This window comes from Myxine glutinosa, chromosome 2 (genome assembly GCF_964187855.1).
Source record: "Myxine glutinosa chromosome 2, kmMyxGlut1.1, whole genome shotgun sequence".
Taxonomy (NCBI): Eukaryota; Metazoa; Chordata; class Myxini; order Myxiniformes; family Myxinidae; genus Myxine; species Myxine glutinosa.
The window spans coordinates 192,861,828-192,880,329 of NC_136262.1; the positions used below are offsets into that span (position 1 = coordinate 192,861,828).

General features: G+C 41.1%; 1 protein-coding gene across 1 annotated transcript in view; it reads left to right on the forward strand.

Moving 5' to 3' along the window:
- The window catches only part of LOC137418027 (NADPH oxidase 2), a 177,509-nt gene that overhangs the window by 155,907 nt on the left and 3,100 nt on the right, over positions 1–18,502 (forward strand). The window contains 5 exon segments of the mRNA XM_078772128.1: positions 3,995–4,124; positions 4,887–4,979; positions 6,599–6,900; positions 15,608–15,767; positions 15,853–15,999. Coding sequence (XP_078628254.1) covers positions 3,995–4,124; positions 4,887–4,979; positions 6,599–6,900; positions 15,608–15,767; positions 15,853–15,999 — 832 coding nt within the window.

Sequence of the window (18,502 nt, forward strand, 5' to 3'; positions counted from 1 at the left end):
GAATCCCTTTCCTCCAACCTGAAAAAAAAAAAAATCACTTGTGTATAATCCGCTATCTACCATTTTAACACACGATGCCACTTTGCGTGTTTGTGTGTTTGTACAGATGTCTGTCCCCCTTCATAAAGGTAGGTTTTAAAGGTCAATGTTTTAACATGAACGTGTGTTCACTGCGGTCTATTTTTGAAGATAAAATATACTTGAAAAACATTTTCCATAAGAGTAATTATGTCTCTTCTATTGGAATTGTAGACGGTGGCTTTCAAACCCAGCCTCAAGGGCGGTGTACAGAAGCGCTTTTTAAAATAATAATAAATACAAGGCAAAGGGAGGCGACATTCGCTACATGTGATGTGCAACGCACGCAGAGTAAAACGACTGTTCATTTACATCCATATGATGTCCAATTAATAAAGAAGATATAAGTACACCTGACACAGGGCCGAGGCTTCAGACTTTGGCATGCTAACGAGGCTGCACCGTCGAATAAAATTACTGTTCCAACCCATCATTTTTGACAGGCTTTTTACGAGTCATGTATAATACGCAACACACCTTTTAGATAAAATTGTGAGGAAAATACCAGTTCATATGTATATCCCGCACCACAAAACCTTCAGGTTTCCATGAATGATCTTTGCCTGCGGCCATGACTGTTTTGACTGCAATCTCTAGAAATTGACGCTCATTTATCCTCTCTATCAGGACCTTCTCTAACTCTGGAAACGAAGCACCGGAGAAACAATCGGCTTTCTTGGTCTTGGGCATCTTCTCAATAACTTACTTCTGTATATGACAGCTCTAACGTTACTCTTATTGAGATCAAACATGTGGCCAGCTGCTCTGTTACCATATAATTCAGCCTAACGGAAAACTTCTAAACTTGTATGAAACACAATATGATGAACGACGTGGCATGTTGAATGCACATACCAACTCTTACTGTAATTCTCAAGCAGTCGCATGTGCTGCAATGAATCTGTTCATCCCCAAGCTTATTTTGCGGTGTATATTTTAATTTTTTTTAAGTTTAGATAAAAGTTTTTAAAAGTAAACTAATGTATTATGTTATAGCCCAAACAATTTCAATTCTTCCATCGAAATAATAATTATTCAGAACAAAAAATATGCATTCAATGTTGAGTAACATATCCCACAATGCACTGCGTCCCCCCCCCCCCCCCCCGCCCCTCTGACAAGGTTGGAGATGGGGATATTAAAGTTAGCTCTCTCCTACTGAGTGATCATCTGTCCATGTACTTTTGTGTACGCGATATTTCAAAAACCGTTGGATATTTAGCTTTCATATTGCAGATATGTGAGGGTGGCGGGTTTGGGACCCTAAGGTCCTTAGTTAGAATCCAGTTCAGCTGTTGAATTAATACCGGGTGGGGTTGACTCAGCCTGTCATCCTTCCGAGGTTGGCGAAATGAGTACCAGGGTACTGTGCCCTCTCTCAAGGAGGGTGGTGGCAGGATTTGCACTCCGGCCATCATAAAAACACCTCATTCCAAAGCACACACAGTCGTGTGTGTCAGGATGGTACTGAGGAGTCACGTCCAATGACGCAGCGACGTGCTGATCCAGCTTACGCTCATATATATATATATATATATATATATATATAACTTTAAAGGCCAATGATTTTGATGATATGTAGGTGGCACATACACATCCTTGTAGAGAAACATAAGAGGTGTTTGTTGTGTAGAAAAATAATATACCGTAATCACTCGGGTATAAGCCGCACTTTTTCCCCTGATATATCTGATCGAAATTTGGGGTTCGTATAATCGACGAGAACTATAGTGAAAGCTAGATTTTGTCAGATTACTCGCACCGACACAAAAGCGACCTTCATTACCTGGTGCCACAATCTTAACAAGTAGCTGACACTCCAGGTCCCTCGCCTTTTGGGTGATATGACGAATACATCTGTGTTATATGAAAACTACATCTTGAACGGTTTTTGAAACATCGCGTACACAAGCCAAGTTAACAAGATGGTTTCCATGGCAACAAAATTCCAGCCAATCACAGCCGTGATCTAATCAGGTTGAGACAACATCATGAGGAATAGATATCTGTATATATCTATTCCATATCCATATCCAAAGTGAGCCTCTAAAAGCAACCTGGGCCACCTTGTCACACGTCCTCCTTCTTTCTGTCCCACAGACTCCATTCACACATCTCCATTTCTTTTCTGTCACCTCAACCTAAACCGTTCGACGTGCCTCCATAAACTTCCTCCAAATCCAACGTGAGCCGTTCAAGGCAACCTGGGTCACTTTGTCACACATCCTCCTTCTTTCTGTCCCACACACTCCAAGCCGAGCAAGAAATGCAGAAATGGAATTTCCAATATACCCTCTTCACCCTACCTCAAATGGCTGACACGAAACTCGCCAACCATTCTCCCGGCACTCTGCCTCCAGCTCACTGTACTTTCCTGTCTTCCTCTCGTGCACCTCCTCCATGTTCTCTTCCCAAGGTACAGACAATTCCCCTCAGATGACCTGTCTTGTTGCACCTGACCAAATTACAATGTCAAGCCACAACCTTGTCACACAGATCCCCTCTGGGAATACCAATTGTGGATTTAGGTCTGCCACCACCTGCCAATCACAAGCATCTGACAGCCCTCTTGCTTTCCACCTCCTCCTCTTTCCACCTCTTACCACTTGGCCCTCTTTGACAAACCACACCTCTCCCCCATCAGTCTCCTTCTCCACTCTTCTTTCTCTCGATCTCAGCACCTCTTGTTGCACCATCTGCACCACCACCGCCAGCACCTGATCATGTCGCCACCTGTATTGTCCTGCTGCCAATACTACTGAACATGCACTCAGTGCATGTTGCACTGTTCCCACACCTCCACACAAATAACATCTCTCCTCCTGCAACAACCCCCACAATCTCAAGTTTACTGGTGACGGAAGTACATCATACGTTGCCCGCACCAGGAAATTCAACAATATTGGCTCCATCCTCCAAATCTCTTGCCACTTCAATATCCTCACCTGCACACCTTCCCACCTAGTCCAAGCACCTTGCTGTGCCTGTCCGACTGCTTTCACATATCTCCCCTCCTCTTTATATATATATATATATATATATATATATATATATATATATATGCAGATATCCATTCCTCATGATGTTGTCTCAACGTGATTAGATCACGGCTGTGATTGGCTGGAATTTTGTTGCCATGGAAACCATCTTGTTAACTTGGCTTGTGCACACGATGTTTCAAAAACCGTTCAAGATGTAGTTTTCATATAACACAGATCTATTCGTCATATCACCCAAAAGGCGAGGGACCTGGAGTGTCAGCTACTTGTTAAGATTGTGGCACCAGGTAATGAAGGTCGCTTTTGTGTCGGTGCGAGTAATCTGACAAAATCTAGCTTTCACTATAGTTCTCGTCGATTATACGAACCCCAAATTTCGATCAGATATATCAGGGGAAAAAGTGCGGCTTATACCCGAGTGATTACGGTATATTATTTTTATACACAACAAACACCTCTTATGTTTCTCTATAAAGTCGTGTTACATCTGATGCATGGCACAGCAGGAAAGGTGATCACTGATTGCACAGGTGCTGCGATACACACAACCGATCATATCAATGACCGGTCAGGGTTCTTTCTGAAATATCTGTGGAATCAACATTCATAGTTGATCATAAGCAGAGCTGCCAGCCATGCAGGTTAGCAACACTGATGTGGCAGATGAGGGAGATTCATAGCTTGTGACATGAGTGGGATCGAAAAACTCATTGGATGATTCTCCCTTCCAGTTCAGGACACTTAACATGTCTAGGTCTTGCAATTACAGTCGTCAAAAGGTAAATGTATGACTCATCACTATATTGTTATCATTACATCCTTTTTAACATAAACTGTGCAGGAAATGTGTGATATATAGTAAGTTAGCTCATTCAGGATATTTCTTAATCTGTCTCCCACTCCCCCCTTCTGCTTAGGAGGATCGTTCGAGGACAAACAGAAGAATCGTTAAAGAACCACAAACCAGAAAATTGTTCTGAAAGATTCAACGAATGGGCCCCCAATACACCATGTCCTCCGCCCCAATTTACAGGGTTAGCACCTAAGGTAAATTAATCTATTAAAACTTCTTCATCTTCTACACCTGCTGGCATTTGTTTACCTATTCATATTCCCCCTATCACCTTAACCCCAATGTCTCATAACTAAACCTATATAGATTTGACAGTGGATCCCTAATCTTATATAAATATTGTGATCATCAAAACATATATAAATATGCTTGTTCTCTTACAATTAGACGTCTTTATCTACTACAAATCGACGAGATGTGTGTGTGTGTGTGTGTGTGTGTGTTTGTTTGTGTGTGTGTGTGTGTGTGTGTGTGTGTGTGTGTGTATATATATATATATATATATATATATATATATATATATATATATATATATATATGTGTGTGTGTGTGTATTTATTATGTACCTACATACGAAGCATGATTTGTTATTGTTTACACAATGTCTAAGCATACCCCACGAGTAACAATATAGTCATGGTAACAGCAGCCTCCAATGGAGTAGAGAAACTGGGATAGAGAGATCTAGAGGCATAATAGCCGATGAAGTTGTCCCAATTTCATGCTTTTTGAGAGCAAAATGGCTGCCACCTGGGAGCAAAAAGACCTATGTCAGACATGGATGTTGACGCCAGGTGGCATGAAAAGGTAACCTGCCTGTTTCCCCTTGAGTGACCACTGTGATGCACAATGATAGTAAGTTGTTTCAAATGTATTATCGTTTTCCTTCATTGTGATAAAAAGGTGCTCATTTCACTTCATTGATTATTTTGTAATTGTTTCCAATCTCTCCATAGACATGGAAGTGGATCCTGGCACCAATGGTGCTTTATGCTTTGGAGAGAGGTTTACGCTTCTACCGAGCCCAGCAGACAGTCGCAATCACCAGGGTACAAGTTCGTTTCTGTAGGCCTAAGTCTCGAGTTACTGCTTCAATTTTTTGTTTTTACACCGCATACACAAAGTGAAAAGCCGTATTGAGCAATTGGTCCATGATCGTCCGTTCTCTACCTGTCTGTCCGCAAATGTCAGTTTATGATAAAGGAACAACTTATATAAACGGAATGTTAGATTTTGAACACGAATTTGATTTTTTTTTTTTTGAACACGAATTTTTTACAAAAATTGAATTTTTTTGGGAAAAAAATAAAAAATTCTTTTAATTTTTTTTTGAAATTTGAAATTTGAACACGAATGTTAGATTTGAATTTTGAACACGAAATGATTCGGAAAACGAATCTGCCATTTTACCGTACTTGGGTTCTGAATTTATCCCGATCGCACATGCACAGATAGGAGTGAGATCATATATTTATTCTGTCTGTCTGCCTGGCAGTGAAACAAAATTTAAAATAATTCCAAACAGGAAACATACTCTTTTTAAACACATCATAAAGCACACAAACGACAAGCACGAATAACTAATGTAAGGTGTTAGTTAGACAGAGTGATGTAAGAGACACTGGGTGGTATTATCGTTGGGGCATCTTCGGCTCCTGGCGATGCTGCCACACAGCACATGGAGATGAAATTGGGACTGAGCGGTGTACAATAATTGATTGATTAATTACGTAATTAAAATAAATAAATAATAATCGTAAAATAATTAATTTCTTAATGAATTTGCTGATAGCACACCGAAACCACTGTTGTTTCATCCCAAGCTGTAGATTTTTGGAAATTAATTTAATAGTTAATCAATCGGAAAATTAAATAACTAATTGATTGATTGATTAATCTATAAATCAAAAATACCCTTTATGGCCAATGCACGTGGTCACTGTTGTCTAAAGATCAGCGTCCTAGCTCAAAAGGTGCCCGAGATATTGCCCGATATTGATATTATTGCGAGAAAGAAATTAAATAAGTGATTAATAAATCGATAGTAATTAAGTTATGAATCAATTAATTGATTAATCAAAAAATAAAAAATACAGTTTTTGCCAAAGCATTTTTTCACGATTCTGCCCAAATTTCAGCTTCTTAGCTCAAAGGATGGCTGAGATATAGCCCGGACAAATACAAGAAAGAAAGCAAACAAGAAAACAAACGGAGTGAAAACTGAGCACTCCCTTTCGGCGTGCGTCATCGCCGGGCCCCCTTCAGCGCCCGGCGATGACATCATGCAACACCTGGAGGAGGGTACAACATCATATTGAGCAAGTGTCTTTGGATGTATTTTTGATCCAAAATTTCTCCGTGGGTACAGAAGGCTTGATGATGAAAAAGCATGTCATCACGACATGTATATTGCAGTTATGTAATCCCCTCCCCCTTGGCACACAATGCCTACATAGTCCCAGATGAAGACCCTGACCTGTGGTCATATTAAGTCAGACCCGAGCGTTGCCTGCAGGATATTTTTTGAATCCCCAAATGCCAAAATGACACCATGCATTCAGCATTTGACGAGATTCGCCAGTGACTGCATAATATTGGATTTATTGTAAATATTAATTGCATATTATTCACAAATTGGCAAATTGTGATTGCCCACGTTTGCTTGCAGGTGGTTTGCCACCCATCACGTGTCCTTGAACTGCGCCTTAGGAAGCGTGGATTCTCTGCAGGTGTTGGCCAATATGTATTCCTTTGCATTCCATCATTGAGATCTCTTGAGTGGCATCCTTTCACATTGAGCTCTGCTCCAGAAGACGACTACTTCTCGGTTCATGTCAGAGTAGTTGGGGACTGGACGGAAGGGCTTGCTGAAGTCTGTGGAATGGCTGAAGAATTTGAAGAAGTTGAAAATGCCGAAGGAGGTGAACACCGCCTTAGAAGCCCAACACTAGATATTTGGCAGCTGCCATTGTAAGTAAATTTCAAACATTACTCTTATATAATTTAAAAGATACTTCCATCACGATAGATTTGTGATTTGAAGATTTGTGTGGTTACCCTTTTTCTGACCCTCCCACGTTTATTTGCAAAGGTTGCAGTGGGTTCAGGCCCAAAGTCTTCTCTGCAAGCTTCGCTGAACTTGCACCTCTACCGTCTTTTGGATTCTGACATACATTAATGATTACTCTGCAATAAGAGCGGCAATTCATAATGGAACATTACGAACATCAAACCGATCACTAAAATATCCTGAAGTTGACTACTCCATTTTATATGCTTTTTTTGTATGTGGAGTCGAGGCTCATGGAGGAACTAGATCACGGAACGGATGGACCAGGAGATAGCAGAACAAAAGTAACAGTGGAAATAAGAGGGTGGGGGAGGGGGTGAATGTGGTCAATAAGATGGATACATAGACAGAGGGTAGAGTGAAAAAATAGAAGGAGAACTGGATTAAGAAAGGATATCGGAAAGATTGAGATCATGGGTGTTGAGGGAGGACAATGTGAGATGGTGGTGAACAGCTGTCTTGAAACAAATGGAGGGAAGAATGAGACAGAAGAGAATGTGGAAGATGGTTCCACAGGTGGGAAACATTATGAACGAATGAATGGAGGTGATCAATGATCCTGAATTTTGGGAGTTTCACCAGAAGGGGGTTAATGGTGGACCGTGGGAGCCCTGCATGCAGAAACATGGGAGTGGGGTGTGGAAGAGACGAAGCATGGAAAGAGCAGAGGGTGCAAGACCAGAAAATAAGCGGTGGAGGACAGAGAGACCAATTCTACCCGTTTATGATGGGAAAGTGATCGGGCCATAGACTCGGCTTCATTGTGGAAACCCCACCCCGATGGCAGAGTTGCACTTTCCATCGATGACCCAATTCCTCACTGCCCTTGTACTGATCTTACACCTCCCAACCCCTGTCAAGGCTGGAGTGCCTCAAGACAGTTTTTTGAGCTCAGTCTTTTTCTTCATCTTCATCAATTAGACAGGTTCACTATGTCAATAAATTATATTTCGTTCAAAATCATGGTAGATTAGCAAACCTATACATTTTTGGAAAGGTTATAGCATAAGGAAACTAAAAATCAATGTTTACATTTGGAGAGATACCTGTATGGTGGCCATTTTGGATTTTCAAAATGGCCACTGTAAAATACATATTTTGTTCTATTTCTGCCTCTAATTACCCTAAAAACTTTTTAAAATATACTAAACCTATATTTTCAGGGACAAGGAATCCAATGAAAGTATCAAATTAGTGCTATGGGGAATGGTAAGACACGAATCAAAGGTTTTGAATTGCAAAATACTGTCTTTATATTCGCGATAAGTTGCATAATCAAATACATGTTATCATTTTGTACAGGCAGTTAATAACATCAAAATGTGTCACAATAATTCATATCACCAAACATACACAGGCAGTCAGCAAAATCATATATACACATGCAGTCAGTATAACTTCACATCTACACAGGCAGTCAATGACAAAATATACACAGGCAGTCAATGGCATCAAACATACACGATTACAGAATATGCCATTTAGAGTTCGTCATCACTGTCCTGTGTGTCGTATCCGACAATATAGTCCGCATCGTTTTCACAGTCCGTTCCACACAAGCAAAGGTCGGTCAAATTGATTGGCAAATCGAATTGGTCGATCGAATCGAATTCGATGAATCGAATCGAATCGAATCGATCGAATTGGTCGAATGGTCGAATGGTCGATCGAAACGATTGGTCGAATGGTCGAATGGTCGAATGGTCGATCGAAACGATTGGTCGAATGGTCGAATGGTCGAATTGGTCGAATGGAATTGGTCGATTGGTCGAATTGGTCGAATTGGTCGAATCGAATTGGTCGGAATTGGCAAATGTAAACATTGATTTTCAGATTTTCCATGTAATAACGTTTCCAAAAATGTATAGATTTGCTAATCTACCATGATTTTGAACGAAAAAACATAGTGAACCTGACTAAATGATCGTTCTCCGGGCCCCTCCCCTTGATCTCAATCTAACTCTCACTTCTGTTCTATTGTTGGTGTTTTCCCCTTTATATTTTGTTCCCTTCCATTCTTCCATAGCTATTCCACGAGCATTTACCACATATAAAAACAAACAAACTAGAAAGCATCTCAAAATCCAAAGCCTGTCTACTTCTGCTTTGGACTCAAACTAAAATTGACGAGGTTATGCCCTGGACAGACACACAGAATGTCAATGGTAAATAAATGAAGAAACATGGAAGAGATTCAAAAACACCCAGCCGGCTCTTCCTGTGCAGTGGAGGACGGACTAATAAGGCCTACTTCAACTCACTGTAACTATGTCCTTTGAAATTTTGACCCAATTATTAATTAGCCTTCCTCATATTCTCATGAGTTTTTTGACAAGTTGTTGTCCCCCCCACCCCACACCCCCTCCTCCCCACCCACACACACACACACATAGATGGATACTTTGAGACCCGGTAATTCTGTGCCATCTCCTGAAACGCGCCCACGTGTGGAGATGGCAGCCAACTACAGCAAGTAGCACATACACACACTTCCACACATAGACACACACGGTCGTCACACACTCTTATATACAGTCACGTGAAAAAGTAAGTACACCCCATGTAAAGTTTTGACTTTTTCAACATATTTCAACATACAGCTATTTGATCTTCATTTCAACAATATTAATAGATAAAGGTGATATAACATAACAAATATCATGAAACATTTACATTTTGTAGTCCATTGTATAATTTAAATAAACATAAATGCAAATTTCGCATGTGGAAAAAGTAAGTACACCCCCACATTTATCACACCTTCAAATACCTAAAATTAGAATCAGCAGGTGCAAATGATTAGAACATTGTTTGAGACGATCTTGGAGGAAACTGTCTTATTTAAACCTCAGACATGTAATTTGGTTTGCTCTTTGTTGTTGAAGTATGTGGCGTCACCATGCCTCGATCAAAAGAGCTCTCTGAGGCCTTCAGAAAGAAGGTTATAGAAGCCTACGAGTCTGCGAAGGGATTTAAAAAGATCTCCAAACAATTTGAAATCAATCATTCGACTGTCCGGAAGATCATCTACAAGTGGAGAAGATTCCAAACAACTGCCAACTTGTTCAGGCCAGGCCGCCGCAGCAAGTTCAGCCCGAGAGCAGACCGCAAGATGCTGAAAGAAGTCTCTAAGAACCCCAGAATGTCATCACGGGCCCTACAGGTAGCTCTTGCCACTGTTGATGTCAAAGTGCATGAGCCTTCCATTAGAAAGAGGCTGCACAAATTTGATCTGCATGGGTGGTGTGCCAGGAGGAACCTTTGCTGTCCAGAAAGAACATCAGGGCAAGACTAAAGTTTGCCAATGAACACCGAGGCGAAGACCAGCACTTCTGGAACAATGTGCTCTGAACAGATGAGTCAAAGGTAGAGCAATTGGCCACAGTACCAGAAGACATGTTTGGCGAAAACCAGAGACAGCATTTGACCACAAGAACCTGATACCAACTGTAAAGCATGGTGGTGGAAATATTATGGTTTGGGGCAGCTTCGCTGCATCAGGGCCTGTGCAGCTCACCATCATAGAATCCACTATGAATTCTTCATTGTACCAGAGGGTGCTTGAGGATAATGTGAGGCCATCTGTCGGAAAGTTGAAGCTCAACCAAAGGTGGACCTTGCATCATGACAATAACCCTAAACATACCAGTAAATCCATTAAGGAATGGCTGAAAAGAAAGAAATGGACGGTTCTGGAATGGCCAAGTCAAAGCCTGGATCTAAATCCCATCGATATGTTGTGGGGGGATTTCAAACGAGCTGTGCATGCAAGAAACCCCTCAAACATCGCACAGCTGAAATAATTCTGCATGGAGGAGTGGGCAAAAATTTCTCCCAGTCAATGTCAGACACTGGTAGACAGTTATAAGAAATGCCTACTTGAGGTTGTTTCTGCCAAAGGGGGCATTACCACCTATAAGAGCCAAGGGTGTACTTACTTTTTCCACATGCGAAACTTGCACTTATGTTTATTTAAATTATAAAATGGACTACAAAATGTAAATGTTTCATGATATTTGTTATATTATATCACCTTTATCTATCAATATTGTTGAAATAAAGATCAAATAGCTGTATGTTGAAATATGTTGAAAAAGTCAAAACTTTACATGGGGTGTACTTACTTTTTCACGTGACTGTACACGTACACACAAAGGTGGATACTTTCAAGTGGTGGGGAGGGCTCCGTTCCACCTTCTGAAACCTGCATATGGAGATAACAAACTATGACACACACACACACACACACACACACACACACACACACACACACACACACGTGGCTGCGACGGGGAGGCGGCACACCTTGCTGCCTCCCTCTTGTCGAGGACTGATGAGATCGAAGATCGTGCCGAATAACATATTTGACCGTGACAATGGCGGCAGCTATGGCGGGACAGAGGATATATAAATATTGTTGCGGATCTCGGTCGTTGGTGCTCCCCTTATCAAGGGGGGGTCAATCCCCTTGTCCTTTTAGCTGGCCGACCCGAGTCCTGGAAGTTATACGCTCCTTCCGGTCGGTATTAGGTCGGGTGATTGGTCAATTTAGTCCCAAATACCTAATTACTAACCCGACCGTAAAGCAGGGAAATAACTCCCGCCCGAACCACGGCTATTGGTGGAAACGCCGAGCGGATAGCGAACCGCGATCCGGGCCGTTAACAATGTGACTAACCCGATTCTAAGCAGTTTCAATCGTGCCACGTTTACCCAATGATAGAAATGACGGATGCGATCGGATGGAGAGGAAACCAGAAGGTAGGAAGAACAAAGATGGGTTTATTAACAAATGTACAGAAAGAGAGGAAACAAAAGGGATGTAAAAGAGAGGAAGAAGAAGAAGCAGAACACAGGGCAGTCTTAGAACAGTCTTATGCTTAATATCCCAGACAAAGGTTCCCACTCACACGGGGATTGTAGATGGTTGATGGAAGGTCCGGCGATGGGGTCCAGGCTCCGGTCCAGCGGCGAAACCCGGCAGGCAGCTCCGCGTATATTGGAACGCGTCCGGACAGTTTATATAATGGGGGGAAGCTGTTGTCCTGCGGCGTACGTAATATGTGCACCCCCGTGCCAAACGCACCCTCTCCAATGTTCTCTTTAACAGCGCGCCGTATATCTCTTCTTCAAGCCCATTGATCAGCACCGTGTGCACGCGAGTCCTTTAAGAGTCCTATGTAGGCGAGCTCTCTCACGCAGTTATTTTACAACGCGCGCGCCTCCAACCAGTCCTTGTAACGAGCGCTCTCCCCTCAAAGGCCGTGAAAGGGCTTTGCGCTCGCTTTTTATATCTCTCCGCGCGATCACTCTGCGAGCCAAAAAGCCACGCCTGTCAGTGATGTTACCTCAGCCCTGGTTGGCTGGTGAAGGCTTACTGGCCACGCCTTTGACGACTGGATGACGTGGCCACACCTTCTTCTTGGCGCTCCACCTCCTTTCTCGGGCCTCACCGCATGTCTTATGGTGGCGTTGAGCGAGTGCTAAGGCAGCGAACGCTGCTAACAAAGGCGCGTAACAAATTGGGAGAGCCATGAGGCACCGACTGTAGGGGCGCGTAATGGCGTCGCTTGGAGAGGGAGGTCGCAAAATGAACGGAATGGGGACCTACTCTTATTTAATTGGCATAACGCAGATTCAACTATTGGAAACACGGCCTTATCTAAAACACATACTAATGAAATAACTGAAGTCCTATGGTGGCCTCCGTGTTGCTTGTGGACTAACTAGGGGTGCTACCTTTAACCATTTATTAATGTCGTATTTACAAGAATGATGTCATATTTACAAGTGTGGGTTCTAAGACCGCCACAATATGTATAAACATGCATATATAATTATATATATATATATATATATATATATATATATATATATATATATATATATACTGATATGTGATTATACATATATTATATGTACGTGACATATATGCACACATATTGTACACACACACACACACACACACACACACACACGCACACACACACACACACACACACACGATTGCAAAACCTCCTCTCCTGCTGCACGGGTGTATGGGCTCGCAAATAATTCAAGATGGTATGAAGGTCACAGTGATTGTAAAGTGGATATAAATAAATACATAATTCAAAGTAGGATGTCGGTAGCAGTGATGGTAAAGTGTATATACATGTATGATCCTCCACATGCCATCAGGCACATAAGATGGCGAGGCAGTTTCCTTGGCTTGAGGCTAGCGGACAGCATTCTGGATGGGTCACCACTTCATCACTGGATACTCGATTGGCTTACATTTCCCAGTAAGCTGGTATTCATTTTGCTGACCTCGGAGTGGTGTTATTTTGGCAGGGCTGGGTTTGGTGTCAGGACCCTGAGATCCTAAGCCAACCACCTTAACCTTTAAGCCACCACCAAGCTTCAAGTGTATATGAATAAATAAATAATGTAAAGTCCTAGGTCGGTATCAGTGATGTTAAAAGTGTATATAAATAAATAATTTAAAGTCCTCGGTCGGTATCAGTGATGGTAAAAGTGTATATAAATAAATAATTTAAAGTCCTAGGTCGGTATCAGTGATGGTAAAAGTGTATATAAATAAATAATTTAAAGTCCTAGGTCGGTATCAGTGATGGTAAAAGTGTATATAAATAAATAATTTAAAGTCCTAGGTCGGTATCAGTGATGGTAAAAGTGTATATAAATAAATAATTTAAAGTCCTAGGTCGGTATCAGTGATGGTAAAAGTGTATATAAATAAATAATTTAAAGTCCTAGGTCGGTATCAGTGATGGTAAAAGTGTATATATATTAAATAAATAATTTAAAGTCCTAGGTCGGTATCAGTGATGGTAAAAGTGCATATAAATAAATATTTGAAAGTCCTAGGTCGGTATCAGTGATGGTAAAAGTGTATATAAATAAATAATTGAAAGTCCTAGGTCGGTATCAGTGATGGTAAAAGTGTATATAAATAAATAAATAACTAAAAGTCCTAGGTCGGTATCAGTGATGGTAAAAGTGTATATAAATAAATAATTTAAAGTCCTAGGTCGGTGTCACTGATGGTAAAAGTGTATATAAATAAATAATTGAAAGTCCTAGGTCGGTATCAGTGATGGTAAAAGTGTATATAAATAAATAAATAACTAAAAGTCCTAGGTCGGTATCAGTGATGGTAAAAGTGTATATAAATAAATAATTTAAAGTCCTAGGACGGTGTCACTGATGGTAAAAGTGTATATAAATAAATAATTTAAAGTCCTACGTCGGTATCAGTGATGGTAAAAGTGTGTATAAATAAATAATTTAAAGTTGTGTGTTGGTTGTGCAGATGACATGATGTATATAAATAAATAATTGAAAGTCCTAGGTCGGTAGCAGTGATGGTAAAAGTGTATATAAATAAATAATTTAAAGTCTTAGGTCAGTATCAGTGATGGTAAAAGTGTATATAAATAAATAATTTAAAGTCCTCGGTCGGTATCAGTGATGGTAAAAGTCTATATAAATAAATAATTGAAAGTCCTAGGTCGGTATCAGTGATGGTAAAAGTGTATATAAATAAATAATTTAAAGTCCTACGTTGGTATCAATGATGGTAAAAGTGTATATAAATAAATAATTTAAAGTCCTCGGTCGGTATCAGTGATGGTAAAAGTGTATATAAATAAATAATTTAAAGTCCTAGGTCGGTATCAGTGATGGTAAAAGTGTATATAAATAAATAATTTAAAGTCCTCGGTCGGTATCAGTGATGGTAAAAGTGTATATAAATAAATAATTTAAAGTCCTCGGTCGGTATCAGTGATGGTAAAAGTGTATATAAATAAATAATTTAAAGTTCTAGGTCGGTATCAGTGATGGTAAAAGTGTATATAAATAAATAATTTAAAGTCCTAGGTCGGCAGCAGTGATGGTAAAAGTGTATATAAATAAATAATTTAAAGTTGTGTGTTGGTTGTGCAGATGACATGGTGTATATAAATAAATATTGGTTCCCGAAAGCAAATAAAATCCTGTTCTCTTCTCTCCCTTTAAAAGTAACAAAATAGCCCAAATTCGCAGATAACATTGTGTGTCCCATTGCTTTTGAATGTAATCCCAAAATCGTTTGACTTGCCTTATGCCCAGATGTTATTAGATACATGTTCCGAACATGAAAAAATCCATCCAGTGACTTTTGAATAGAGGTTCCAGATGCACGCAAGGACTGACGGACGGACAGCACACAAATTACAAGCCCCCGATCGGGCTGATGCCCAGTTGGGGGCTAAAAAGAGTGGGCCTTTTTTTTGTTCTTCCCATCTGAGCACTTGCTCTAGATGTTGGGACCACAGTTTCAAATCTGGGACCTCAGTTTCAAACACAGCACTGTATCGATTCGTCTGTAGTTGTATAAAGTGCAAGTTTATTAATGTCGGCTAATGTTTATTGTTTACTCCTAACTGTAAATTCATGTTAAATCCGATGATGTAGGAATCAATAATTCGAAATTCATTTCCTTTAGTTCTGTTCTGAAAAGGCCATGACTCGGTTTGCATATTCCTTCCCCAGGAAACTGATCATACAGATGTAAAAGGTGTTCTTGAACTTTCCCTTCATTTCACTCACACCCTTCCTCAGTGTGGCTGTGGACGGTCCATTTGGGAGTCCTGCAGATGCTGTTTTTGAGTACAACACAAGCGTGTGTATAGCAGGAGGCATTGGCGTTACACCATTTGCCTCCGTTCTCAAATCAACCTGGAACCGTGTCAGCCGGGGCTCACATTTGAAGCTCAGCAAGGTGCGAGATTTGAATTCTGGGGTGTTTGTTTTGTCCGGTATCTACCTTGAAGACACATGGCTGACAAAGTCTGTTGCGGATACAGATTTACTTGTTCTGGTTATGCCGAGACACACATGCATTTGAATGGTTCGCCGAGCTACTGGTGGCCCTGGAGTCTCAGCTGACGGACATTGGGAGGCCGGAGACGCTGGAGTATAATATATTTCTTACCGCCTGGGATGAGAACCAGGTGATCTCTCATTTTCTCATACACCATGAACTATCTTTCATTTTTCCATGCCTTTTTCCATGTTGATTGCTTTCCTTGTCCTCTGTGTACAAATATTGAGAATAATTTTTGTTATAGCCCCTTTCAAGCTCTCAAATTCATTGTGAAATCAATTAAAGGAATCAGACTTTTTGCCTTCAAAAGGAGGTGGATTACAGGCACAGTGGAATAATTTTAACAGTAGGTAGGTTAAACCTCTAACAAACTGCATGATACAGTGGGGGGTTTCAAATTTTTGCGGTGTAGCCCATAGGGTATTGCCATCTAAAACAGCGCTTGTCTGTCCATTTGGTGTATGTACACTATGTGATCAAATGTATGCGGACACCCCTTCTAATTAGTGGATTCGGCTGTTTCAGCCACACCCATTGCTGACAGGTGTATACAATCAAGCACACAGTCATGCAATCTCCATAGACAAACATTGCCAGTAGAATGGGCCGTACTGAAGAGCTCAGTGACTTTCAGCGTTGCACCGGCATAAGATGCCACCTTTCCAACAAGTCAGTTCGTCAAATTTCTGCCCTGCTAGAGCTGCCATGGTCAACTATAAGTGCTGTTATTGTGAAGTGTAAACGTCAAGGAGCAACAACAGCTCAGCCACAAAGTGGTAGGCCACACAAGCTCACAGAACGGGACCGCTGAGTGCTGAGGCACATGGCGTGTAAAAATCGGCTGTCCTCGGTTGCATCACTCACTACCGAGTTCCAAACTGCCTCTGGAAGCAACGTCAGCACAACAACTGTTTGTCAGGAGCTTCATTAAATGGGTTTCCATGGCCGAGCATCCGCACACAAGCCTAAGATCACCATGCATGCCAAGCATTGACTGGAATGGTGTAAAGCTCGTCACCATTGGACCCTGGAGCAGTGGAAACGCGTTCTCTGTAGTGATGAATCACGCTTCATCATCTGGCAGTCCGACAGACGAATCTGGGTTTGGCGGATGCCAGGAGAACGCTACCTGCCCAAATGCATCATCACAACTGTAAAGTTTGGTGGAGGAGAAATAATAGTATGAGGCTGTTTTTCATGGTTCCGGCTAGGCCACTTAGTTCCAGTGAAAGGAAATCTTAACGCTACAGTACACAATGGCATTCTAGATAATTGTATGCTTCCAACTTTGTGGCAACAGTTTGGAGAAGGCTCTTTCCTGTTTCAGCATGACAATGCACCTGTGCACAAAGCAAGGTCCATACAGAAATCGTTTGTCAAGTTTGGTGTGGAAGAACCTGCCTGCTCAGAGCTCTGACCTCAACCCCATCGAACACCTTTGGGATGAATTGGAACGCCGAGTGTGAGCCAGGCCTAATCAGTGCCCGACCTCACTAATGCTCTTGTGGCTGAATGGAAGCAAATCCCCGCAGCAATTTTCCAACATCTAGTGGAAAGCCTTCCCTGAAGAGCGGAGGCTGTTATAGGAACAAAGGGGGAGACCAACTCCATATTAATGCCCATGATTTTGGAATGAGATGTTCGATGTTCAGGTGTCCACATACCTTTGGTCATGTAGTGTATGTATGTATGTCTCTCCCAAATGTCTACCAATCAGAGCTGAGGATCTGCTCACATGACAGGGGTACAGCATTTAGTAACCATTACAGTTGCATATTTTATGAAAAGGAAATGTAATAACCTTCTGTGGAATGTTTTGGGGTTCCAGCGGGTGTCGCAAGGTCGGTAGGAGGTTTCAAAAACTCCTCAATATAATTATGAATTTGAAATGTGATCGACATGGACCTTGCTCCCAAACCCGGAAGTGAATATATGACAAAGGTTTGCTGGTTTGATAATATCCCAATACAATCGTGATTTAACATTATATTTTGATATTTTAACACTGTAGTAGTCATTTGTGATTGGGATGATGAATGATGCTGTTTGGAATGAAAATATAGAGACATTGAGTTTAAAGCAGAATGAGGAAATTACGTGAGGGTTTCCATCCGTGACATTTGCGGATTCCCCATTTGCAGTTTCACCATTGACTGGATATTGCAACATTCAGACTGGGTATGTTTTTTGTTTCATACCATGCTATATATAAAAATTATATATAGCATGGTATTTCAAAAAATTACAGACAGATTGGGATGAAACTTTGTGGATGAGTTGGTTAGGTGAGAAGAATAAGCAGATTCGATTTGGGTTCAGGTCTGAATCCAGATCCGCCTATCAGTGGGATACAAAACGAAAGATGTTCATCCTGGTGGAGGTATGCTCTCTACCAAGTGCTGTTCTAGTAGTTGAGGGCTGTCTTCATGGTGCTGAAGAGTGCTTGTGCAACTGGTATATGGAGGATGTATTGTCAAAGTGTCTGGTGTTATCGTTTTGTAATTTTATCCCATTGTTGTTATTCTTTCGTTGTGCTGAACTGACAGGGGATGCAGAAGCTCAGATTTTTTCAGGAAAACTGGTTCACACCTTATTTGTAAAAAAAAAAGAAAAAAAAGGGGGAAACTAGA